The 12,105-nt window shown below is 39.0% G+C and overlaps 1 protein-coding gene across 2 annotated transcripts in view; it reads right to left on the bottom strand.

The window, feature by feature from the left end:
• Window positions 1–12,105, bottom strand: part of KCNQ5 (potassium voltage-gated channel subfamily Q member 5) — a 301,419-nt gene that overhangs the window by 79,768 nt on the left and 209,546 nt on the right. For both annotated transcript variants that reach the window (XM_075498199.1, XM_075498198.1), the window contains exon 2: window positions 9,413–9,503. In XM_075498199.1, coding sequence (XP_075354314.1) covers window positions 9,413–9,503 — 91 coding nt within the window. The remainder of the gene's footprint in view (window positions 1–9,412; window positions 9,504–12,105) is intronic.

Genomic DNA, 12,105 nt, shown 5'->3' with positions numbered 1-12,105 from the left:
TAAACTCAGTTTTGAATCGGACAGTACAAGCATGCACCAGGATTAGGTAGCTGCCATCTAATTATGTTTTTCATTATCTCTTATAGAGTAAATACAAGTATTGACCATATCAGACCCAATACACGATTCCTAGCGCTGAAACTGTGCTAATCTTCCTCAGCATCCATGAAGGAAGGACAGACACCCTTCTGCCTCCCCAGATCAGCAGACCCGCTTCACGCCACCACCACGGACTGGCTGCCGAGGATCTGCTGGTGCCACAGGAATGCGTGCCACGCAGGTGCTCTGGGCAGCTGTGCTCCCAGCCGCTGGCCATCACCGTTACTGCCATTACCATGTCGGCGCACGTGTGGGCAAACACAGCCCAAAACTCCTTTTGGATTTTGGTGGATGTGGTTCTTCTAGGAAGACCCTGGTGATCACTGGAAACCCTTTTTCAAACTGGGAAAATGGCAATGGGAAATGTTGACTTCACCAGACATCACGTCTCTCCTGCTCTTCCCCAGATAGAGCATCACTTAAACATAGCTCTTTCCAGTCCCTCCCATTTACACTCACTGCTTTGCACCAGATCATTTGTTTATGTGTCAGGTACAACTACACTTCTGAGACAATTCCTGAAAGAAGATGATAGCCATAAAACTCACACTATAGAATAATTTTCTACTTTCCAAATATTTTTGTATCCTGCTTTGTGCTTCTTCACATTGTCTTTCTCTGTGGTGAGATATCAGCAGTTAATGGTCTCTTTTTGGTTTTAAAATTATCTGCATATTGAGAACAATGAAGCTCTGTACAGCTGTACCCAGGCCTTTGCATTTCCTTTGTGAATTCTTCACGCATTTTTTTCTGCTGTAGTCACGTTTCTGATGTCACATGTTACCGGCAGACGTTCAAGCACATGTCTCTGTAGCAACACAGCTCCCAAATCTTCCTTTTGAAATGTTTGTGAAGAATTTGATATCTTTTGCTGTGTCCAAAAGAAATGTGGAATGGGTGCCAGAGCCAGTACAGACTCTGAATCCTTTTATGCTCTGGCATCCATGTTATTTTTGTATTGATGCAAGCGGTTTAGGCTAATTGTTACGGCTGAACACATGTATGTGAATTAACTGATAGCATTTGACATGCTGTATAGCAGAGCGGGACGGGATAGTTATTCTTTTATTCTTTGGTCTTAGCATGTTTGCTGTTAAATCCTAGAGACTCTGCAAATGATATTTGGTGTGCACTTTTTTTAAGTGATTTCTTTTTTTAAGTGATTTTTTAAGTGATGAACTGCAGTTTTCCAGTTCACAAAGCTCATCAACAGAGCTTCCCTAGGAGTACATGAGTGCATGTTTTGGCCACTGGGAGATCTATGGGCACCTGGGATGATATACACTGAAATGTTTCCAGTACCAAACGTGTTCAGAAAGCAATTTTAATAAAGTGTTTTCTGACAATTGGTAAATTTTGGCAAACTAGACTTGGAAGGCACTTTACCCAAACTGCCAAAATCCTGCTTATGCATTCAGTTCTTGAAGATATTAACTTTTGTCATCTCACCAAATATTTATGTTACTTGAACAAGCCTTTGGTTACGATATTTTTATTCAGTTCCTTAGGTTGAGTGAAAACATTGACTTGGTCCCCTCTTTTCAGTCCAATAACTAGACTTTGAGAGCCGGTATACCAAGCCTTGTGTTTTACAAATTATGCCATTTGCTGAATGTTTTGCAGCTTTTCCTGTCTTTTTTCAAGGCTTATGGAATTTTGGTCTCTTGGAAAAAGAAAAGAACAAACCCCTTCCACATCCTCTCAAAAACATACATATATCTTTGTGCGACATTCATTTCCTGTGACCGTATCTTCATATGGTGCAATCAGCCAATTCCTGTCTGGTTCAGATTTGATACCAAAGTTGTTATCCTGTCCATATGACATACACCCTTTCCTTAGGCCCTCCATGGAAGCCTATAAGTTTAAAATTACCAGTACTTATTTTCCTAATTCATCTTTGTAGCTCACCCACAGTTCACAGTCCTCAGGACTGGACTTAGTTTCAGTGTGTGTCTGTGCATTTACTATCGTCCACACTTGGAACTCTCTTTGGGGTTTTGTATGATAGGTATGCCTGCTCTGGATCCTTACAGACATTTTTGATATTTGTTTGTATTTTGATACCCATTGGCTTAACTTCACAGTTTTTATACTGAATCTTGTGAACAGATTTCTTCTCTCATTTGAGGAAAGTTCACATTTTGACTGTAGCAAGCTATGTCTTCGCAAGCTTTGTCACATCTGTGCAAAATGACTGAGTGAATTATGGTTTCTATATGTTACTCAGATGGGGGGTGTTCCCTAGGTTTCCAAACAGCTTTCATATCACTGATGTTCTGCCTTTTTCAGCATTCTTTTCCTTTTGTAATTTAGTGTTTTGTAGACTTTTTCCTTACATAATATTTATAACCATGTACTTTGGCTTTCCTCTGGAGACATATGCTGCATTTCCATTTGGCAAATCAGTAATTCCCTAACAAGGGTCAGGTCTGAATTTCTGATAGAGAGTTTGATATCTATCCATTTTTATTGTTGCAAGCTAAACTGTTTGTTGCCTGTTTTAAGGAGGTAGCTCTTGGTCTCCATGTAACAAGTTTGGATCCTTATCAAATTATGGCATGAAGCCAATAAAATTCAATACTGCAGAGTCCAGCATAAACTATTACAAATCTACATCTATGGAAAATGTTACATTCGGAAGTGGTTTCCCATGCTACCTTGTTATCACTTAAACTGATAAAACAAGAAGGAAGACATGTCATGGAAGAGCAGTTGTTGTGCAAGGAGTGTTGCTCGTTTGTCCTTGAAGGAGGTCAAGGGCAGCTGATTTGGTCCTTTAGCAAAATGTGTTGATTAGCCTAAAAGGAGACGTGCTTTTCCCTCCTCAAAGAATGATATCCTTATTAATCTGAATCCTGACACCACATCACTACATCTAATCCTCCCCATTTTCCACTCTTAATCGCAAAATCTTTGTAGAGGTTCTGTGTTCTCCTAGAGAAAGTGGCCCCTTGAATGGCTGGCTAAAAGGTTCTTTTCCGAATAACATGGACAGTCCTTTCCCTCTTAAGAATACATTCTCCACCTTTTAATGCTAGTCCTCCCTGTGTTGGGAAACAAAGGGAATCAGAAACTGATTGTTCACAGTATTAGTATCTTCGCTCCTGACTTTCTGCATATAGCCATATAATGTCATGGACAAGATAACCTAAGTGACAGCTCTTATATAGGAACAGATAACAAGAATATAAAAAAGTATAATGTACCTATTTAAAAAATCAACACTGACTTTCTTACTACAGGTTAGTCATTTTAATGTTAAAATTATAGCAGGTCATGAGTTCTGTTACATTTAACACTGCTTGTGGGTTGCTACTTCCATCCATCTTTCTTCATTGCATAGTACCACACCTTTCTCTATACATGCCCTGTTCATTCAGAGGGAATGGAAAATAATTTCATGTATGGTATTTAATCCATCAGCCATTGACTTCTGGCAACTCTAGTGATCTTAACATTGCACAGTAAATGGAGATTACTTGTTGGAGTGTACCTGGTTGGTAGTTCTGCCTGCCTGGGAAATGCTCTGGCAGCGACTCTGAAACTCTCTCTTGCCTTCTACTGCATTTGCTATTGAATGCTGTAGCACTTGAGGTAACCGTTCATAGTTATCCTACCTTCTTTAAGTGATTAAGTTATGCGATTTTTCTTTGCTCTGATTGCAGATCATGTATAATAATGCTGTTTTAGTCATCTTTAGTCATCAAACCCATTTAAGCTTTCCTGGTAGAACTATAATATATTGCACTTTTTAATTACAAGAGAAAAATTATTCCATTCAATGTGTGATTTTTTCATTCTTCTCTTTACAAAGGTTATTTCTGCTTAATACAGAAGACTAAAAGAAAAGAAAGGACAAAACGTTACTGACAATGTAATCAAGCCCAGAAACATATCAATAATAGGCTTATGCCAGTATTGAGACGTCTTTATTCTCTGATGTGTTTGAAGTGTATTTTATCATCCTCAGCACAGTTGACAATAGATTTTTCATAGATCCCTTTACAGTTTTATGTGTGGTACCATGTTCCTTTGTTATGAAATAATTTTTATTGTTACTTTCATCTCTCTCTATAGCTACAGTGTGTGCTTACTTGTTTTAGAGCTTGGTTGGTTGGTTGGTAGTGCCAATGCTGCCTTCTGACAGATGAATTACAGCATTGGGGACCTCTACTGTTATGTTTTCAAATAACTTCACCTTTTCATTTACATTTTTGCATTCTGTCAGACTTCCTCCTAATAATTTTTAGTTTCAGAAAAGTGCAACCAGCACTTACATTTCCAATGGGAAGTCTGCTCTGTTTGCACACAAAGATTCTCAAGCAGTTGTAATGAGATCTGGTCCAAATTTTTATAACAACACTCAGGACTGATTTGATGAAATCAGTATAAATAATAGGAGATTATCAATTTAATCAGCAAAGACATGAAATTATTTATTTTGATAAGGTAAGAATATTTTCTTTCAAAGCTAACAGGTAGTTTATTATGACATGGTTGAATTATTTTATGCTCGTGTTATCACCTTATTATAATATTAGTGTATATTAATCCAAACAAGACTGAAAACATGAAGACTTTGACCTTATCAACATTACCTTTCCCTCTCTTATTCTGTCTTTGATAACATCAATTTTGTATGTCTAACAGATGTAATTTTTCAGAGATTTCTATGCAGAAATTTTGAAATTTCAAAGCCTTGCTTTGATTTGGGATGAAAGAAAATATTGAAAATTAATATTTCCTGAGAAGCACTTATTCTGAGTTTTGACAAGCTCTAGTTAACTTGAAAATCACTGATTTTTTAGCTCAGGGATCAGTTGATCTGTTTCTCTCGGGAGAAGACCCAACAACCAAAACTGCAATTAACATGTGGTCTATACCCTGCTTCCTTTGTTAGAAACGTATCTAGAATTGAAATCTCTCAAGATTATTCAGTTTTTCCTTTTATGCATTGTTAGCTGGTCCTACAGAACCATCCATCCAGTCCTCTGCTCAGGTCTGGTGGTCTTTTATCTGAGCATCGCAAGAGGATTCAAGTTTTGGGACAATAAATCCAACAAAAAAATGCCACTTTTTGAATTAAGCACTATCCATCTCCCTTTTTTAAAATCCACTCTGCCCAGCTTTAAAATTTTGTAGAGGATTTGTATGATTACATCCCTGTGGATGGATTCGCTCTCCTAGATCAGAGACAAATTAAATATGTGCTTGCCTGCTATGGGGCAGCTATAGTCTATGTTTTTTAATCAACGTGCATCTTCTTTCTGTGTTTCTTTTATGGGAAAATATTAGAAGAGAAAAATCTTAGGAAAACCTTAATTGCTAGAAGCACTTACTAGACTCTCCTTTTGGATTCGTGTAAGTGACCACAGTACGTGTAGAAGCTAGCCTCATCTACTGCACACTGCCTGCTTTTTTGTCTTTGGGAGCTATTTCTGCCTGAAGAATGTGTTCCTAAAGTACATTTTCAGAGGCCCTTATCCTACAGAACTGGGTACAGTTTTCTACCCCAGACTTTTTCAGAGAAAAAACCAAAACAGATTTGACATAACCAGTCCTGCAGAAATTCACGAGTTTTGCAATCTCTCCATCTTGATTAAAAATGAAAATTATGAAAAAAATTGAATGCTTTGTTACTTCAAATAAAAATGACATTTCTTTCCTACAGCCTCAATTTTACTTTTAGGCCAAAAGTTCTAAAATGCTCAAATATGTAAATAATACCTTATGCCAGGTCAAATGAAACATTTAATCTGATCCAAGACTTTTTTTGGACTTTTTGATTTGCCAAATCTTTGTGGGTCAACTCAAAATATTGTATTTATTTTCTTGAATTGACAGCAAACAAGTAGAAGTGAACCAGTTATTCACACAGCTTTAGTTGAAAATGATCTTAAAATATGGGCAGTTTGGTCATGAAAGCGAATGACCTCCAGTTCCAGATATATTCCTTCTTGGCTATCTTCCCCAAAAGATTTGATTTTGCCTTTCCAGCTTAAGTTTTACTTCCCCTTGTATTTATTATTTGATAAAGTGCCAACAAACGTACTTGTAGGAGATTAGCAATACACCAAAGATTATTTTCTTGCTGTGTTAGTTGGATTCTTAAGCTGCTTGTGGCTTTTTTGATGTTGAAGTAGATTTTATTCTACTGTCTGTCTGGGCTATATCACTGCTACAGCTTCAGTGCCAGAAGTTGTGTGCACAGACGAGGCTAAAGCATAATTATAATTGTAGGTGTAAGGAGTTTTATCTGATGCTCTCCCCCTGGTTAGGCTTATTATTTCTGGACAAAAATCTAACCAAATTAATTACTGAAGTAACAATCCAACATTGCTGTATGTAACATGCACTTAACTTATCTGCAGGACTTTCATTTTAAGCATAAAATTCAAATATTAAATGCATTTCCCTTGGCAGGCCCCCTGATAAGTAGAAGATGCCTAGGAACACAGTAGTACTTGTGCAGATGCCAGAACTGAAGCCCTGGCTGGGTACGGCACGACGCAGTGGGGCAGGTTTGCGTCGGCTCTGGGAGCAGAGCTCAGGCATTTCTGCAGTCCAGGTGAGTCCATTAACCTCTGCTGGTGCTCAGAAGCCCTCAGTTAATACTGCTTTCCTAAACAATTATTTGCTTTGAGCTATGGCACACTTTTATTTTTCTGAGAGAGTATTTAGGATGCAGTGATTACGAGATATGTTTTCTGCTCCCTTGTAAGGCAAGGCTGGGGGAGATAAATGGAATTGACTGATTGCAGAACAATAATCTTCTCAGCTCCTCTGGCCTTTCTGAGAAGGAGGGAAAGGTTTGCTCACCTCATCTACACTTCCCTCTTTCACCTCCCTGTGTAACTGTGAATAGCTGCAATATGTCAAAAGCCACAGGTGCCAGCGCAGGCAGCAGCTCAGGTATTAAGTTGAAGGAACATTACATTAGCTTTTTAGCCAATTAACATGGCTGTAGGGGGGACCATCTGGAATAAATTTGTGAAGCAAACAGTTCACAGAAACCCAGCAGGCAGCTCTATGGATTGTTGTATTTGTATGGTACTTCATTAGAAAATAAACATATATCTTCCATCCTGAGCACGAAGCAAAACAGTATTAAACCAGATCTCAGATAGTTAATACAACTGTCTCTACTAAATGACACATTTGTAAGAGTTGTGTGAATCACTGTAAGGAAAAGGTTGCGAAAACTCTAGTGACTGCAGTTATGTGCTGGCACAGCCAAAACAACTGCTCCTGAGTTAATGTAGAAATGTATTTTCCTCTTGGTTTGCGGTTACAAAAGCCTGCTTTGATAACATTGCTAATATCAGCTAATGATTCAGTATGCAGAGAAGGAGCAAATCATGCATCAGCAAACTGGAATAAACCAGTCAGCTTTAGCCTGCTTCTGGAACTTCATACTTTGCTGTGTTTATATTTTTCTCCATTAGAGACCCACAGCAGGAGCCGTAAAATTTGTCATCACTAGATTTATTCCTGCCAAGGGCTTGTTGAACACACTAGGCTATAGCATAGAAATGTTGGACCAGGCTAGTATTGATGCTTCCAGGATTAACCATCCACCCTCTTCCTCCTTAAGGCCATTTCTGTGTTCAGAGGATGCTATAGGATTTACAGTCAGAACTGTTAAGACCGACAAAGCCCATCTTTGAAGCCACAGTAGCAGGAAGTCCTGCAGTTTCCCACTGCAGACCCCGAGCAGCTCCGCTCCACTGATGGACACCTCTGCAAGGACTGGTGTATCAGCTAGCGGAGCTCACCACACCTCTCCCCAGTGGTGGGATCAAACCCAGGACTGCACAGAGCTCCTCCACATTCAGGCTCCTGGACGAGCCATGGCAAAGCACAGTGAATGTGTTTATCTGCCAGCTGAGGAATCAGTGGCAGTAAGCATACCAACCCAATCAACAAATATGTGGCTCATGGGAAATGCATATTTTATGTCAGAACAAATGGCATTTCTACAACCAATTTGCATAAGTATACAGGGAAACAGATTACTTGTCACAAAAACACCTGCTATTAGAAATAGGGTATTTTCAGACTAATCACATTTTCCTGTTTTCTATACCAGAAAATCTTAGCAATTAGTGTAGTAATTGCAATAATATAACTAGTTGCAGAACATTCAAACAAACTTCCATTTGCAAAGTGTTGTTCAGATATGTAAATAAAGGGACTAGGTATGAGTATAGGATTAAATCTGATCACTTTTAGCTGGTTTAATGCCACCTGATCTTTTCTCAAGAAAAAGGGCTAATATGGCTAGAAAGCAAAATACCACATTTAGCACGGCTCTCCCTAATTAGCTCTGCTAAGAAACCATCGGATGGAGCAGAGCACCACAATTCTGCACCTAGCCAGCTCTGGACGTTTAGTTCAGGTATCCTGATGCAGTAGCACATTGTGCTGTAGAGACATAACATACACCATAATTATGCTTATCGGCCTGCTCATAATTAATTAGGGAACTGTTCTGAAGACCAGGGCTTTCGGATGTATACAGTGATGACAATTAAAATATTGGCATTTTTCAACAGTTACTTCACCCCAGGCACTACCTAACGAGCCACAGTCTGCTGTGTACATGGGACTGAAATAACCATGGTAACTCTGGGTATATAGTGACATTTTAATGATCACTACCACCTATCCTCAGGCTACCACTTGCAGAACTAAATGGCCCATCCAGAAGCAGATGAATAAAGTGGCGTCCATACAATGCATGAAAAATGTTAAGCACTTTTAGGGATTAAAGACATTTATATCTACCTCAGAAAGGAAAAAGGAGAGATAAACATAATACAAAAGCATGTAGTATGAAGAAATAATGAAACTACCATATCGAACTGCAGCAACTGCCACTAAAATGTGAGTATCTACCAATAGCTAGCACAAATTGGTATCTAAGATACCAAAATTATTTCCTATTTTAAGTATAAGTGCCTCTTACTACATACTGACTTTATAAATGGCAGCAGCAGGATCAAAGGTCTTTCATGCTCAGTCACTGCCAAATTGCAGTAGAAGAACTATCGGTAATAAAACACAGCAATCCTCAAGCAAAGAAGAGGATGCAATACAGTACTTTATTAACACTTTCATACATTCTGACCTGTTTTTAAAGAAAAAGATGGTGGAATCCTCTATTTTATTATTTTTTCATCATCCTGATGAAAAGTCTGGTTTCTTAAAGCATTCAGGAATTATACTATTTTCTCCATGGTGAGGGAGAGGATTTGTTTGTATATAAAAGTATCTGTAAAACTGTCTTGTATTTAGAAGTTTCACTTACCAAAATGAAGAGACAACCAGAGGCAAGTTTTGTGTGTTCAGGAATAGTAGAAAACACGGACAAAATCAAGCAACCAAACACAAGGAGAAAACTGAAAAAGAAAGAATATTAATAATTGTTAATATTTTTCAGAAACCTGATCCAGTATCTATATTGATCCTACTTCACCAACATTAATAGAAGACTATCAATGAACAGTCTTTGTTAATAGAAAGGAACCACTACTTAACTTAGGTCATTAAAGATATTAGAATAGCCTGTTACTAAATCCATATGCTTCTGAGCAGCACTGATAGAATTAATGGAAACAAACACAAGAAACACAATTTTCTTGGAGAAATGACCCAATATACACAGACACTACTTTTGGTATCACAATCCTGTACCTTTATGCAGTCCAGATACTCTTAGTGGCTCTAAAGAAAGATCACTAACGGGAGAGTCCTCTCCCCAGACTGAAAAATCATTTCTCCCACAATTGACCACAGATATCTGCTCTATAAGCTTACCAAAGAGCTACGATGCACATTGCACCTAACTGCTACGACTTTACCCATCTTAACCAACTTCCTTCGGAGCAACAGGCTTCATGTACAAACTACCAGAAGCTGAGAGGTAGTTGAGTTATGGCATCACTGCCCTAAATGACCAGGCTCCATTCTAGCAACAAAATTAATATTATACGATCCAGTGAAGAAGTTAAAAAAAAGGAGTGAATCAAGAAAGTCTTACACAAGTCATGCGATTACAATCAGGAAAACATGACCTAAATTTTGAGCTTGCATGAACTTGCACGTTTCATGGTACGGACGAATACACGCAGGCAAAGCAAAGCACCGACACGCTGCTAAATCTCTTTGCAAGGAAGATGCAAACACTTGGTATCACTAGAAATTCTGCATGTCTGATCCTTACAGCATACAGCACACATGGTGTGTACAGACATGAGCCTGCAGAGCTGGTATTGCTCTGAGGCCTATGCTATGGATGATAAGGAATACCCTTTCCTATTGTACTGCATTGCCAATAATAAGGCCACTGTGCTGGTGAAACGAATCTATGAAATGAATCAGAAGAGAAGTTCACGTCACCGACAATACCATGAACTGACTAACCAGCAACGAGTGAGTGCAAGGCGGTGCATGTTCTATACTTTAAATTCTAGCACTTGAACTGGATTTTGCAAGTAGTAATAATTGATTCTATCAATGTTTTGCTAATTTCCTTCTTAAAACACTTGTCAGTCACGCTGGGCAATGAGTCAACCAAAAAAGGGCAGGCCTTTTGCTTTTGTCTTAATTGCTAGGACTCTTCTTAGCAGATGCTCTAACCCACCATGAACAGTATTGCAACTAATGCAGGTATATATCTGCAAGAAAGCACAAATGGCTCCTTCCTGATACAAAAGGGACTCAGATCTCTTCCAGGGACAAAAGGAAAAAGCATAGAAATTACTGATCCATGTAGAGGGTGCATATGCTCTTCAATATGATGTTTCTGTTAACCAACACAAGAATTCTGAAGACACAGAAACCAGCTTTTCAGAAAAGTACTGGGGGGTATGAGGGAGTGTTCCTGGTGGCCAAGTTGAACATCACTCAGCAATCATCACTCCGTGCTCTTACGGCAATGAAACCCAACTACATGCTGAGCTGTACTAGCAAGAACGTATCCAGCAGGTTGAGGGAAGTGATTATTTCCCACTGTTTGGCATCTGAGAGACCACATCTGGAGTGCTGTGCCCAGTTTGGGGCTCCCCAACATGGGAGAGAGATGGACAAACTCAAGCGAGTCCAGTGGAGGGCCATCAAGGTAGTCAGGGGCTGTAGCTCATGACATACAGGAGGGGCTGAGCAGAGGTGTGTTTGTCCAGCCTGGACAAAAAGAGGCTGAGACCTCTGACTGCTGTCCTCAGCTATCTAGTTCTGGTTATAAAGAAGGCAGAGAGGACACAATTTGCAGGAAAGAAACTTATGATTACCTATAAGGAAAAAAAAAGCCAGAGCGAAGGTGGTTCAGCACCAGAACAAGTTGCCCAGAGAGGCTGTGAAGTCTCTGTCCCTGGACATTTCAAAACTTGGCTGGAAAAGGCCCTGGTCTGACTTTGAAGTGAGCTCTGCTTTGAGCAGGAGGTTGGATTAGATGACCTGACAATGCCTTTTCCAACCTAAGTTCTTCTATGATTCTAACTACTGAATACAAACATTAATGTATTATTGCATCTGCCCTCACTTGCGCTTCAGGAGCTAAAATTGCTCTTTCCCTTATAACATATAGACTTTCCATAGTGCTGTAATATAGTAGTGCTGTAATATACCCAGTACATTAGACAAAAATGTAAGTCCATTTCTTCAGAATTTCTAGTAGAAAATCTGATGCGCAATGCGATAAGACATTGGAGGTACATTTTGTAGCATATTACTTAACTGCTGGGGAGAAGTTCTACTCTGAAATCAAATCTGGTAGGAGCTTGCATATAAGCTCTACCAAGAACTGTAAATAAAACAGTATCCAGGAGGGTAAAGGGTGTCTTGGCACATACCATTGGCAAGTCTATCTTCCAGACCAAAAAAAGATAAAGATCAGCACATATATGCTTAAAGGTTTCATAAAAATCCCATTCAAGTGACAAAAATCCACCTTGTGAGCAATTTTGCTCCCCTTCCCCCCACTTTTTTAAAAAAGGAAAATCT

The sequence above is a fragment of the Mycteria americana genome, chromosome 3, assembly GCF_035582795.1.
Source record: "Mycteria americana isolate JAX WOST 10 ecotype Jacksonville Zoo and Gardens chromosome 3, USCA_MyAme_1.0, whole genome shotgun sequence".
Classification (NCBI taxonomy): domain Eukaryota; kingdom Metazoa; phylum Chordata; class Aves; order Ciconiiformes; family Ciconiidae; genus Mycteria; species Mycteria americana.
The sequence above is the reverse complement of the archived record's forward strand: the minus strand, read 5'-3'. Positions and strand labels throughout refer to the sequence as shown.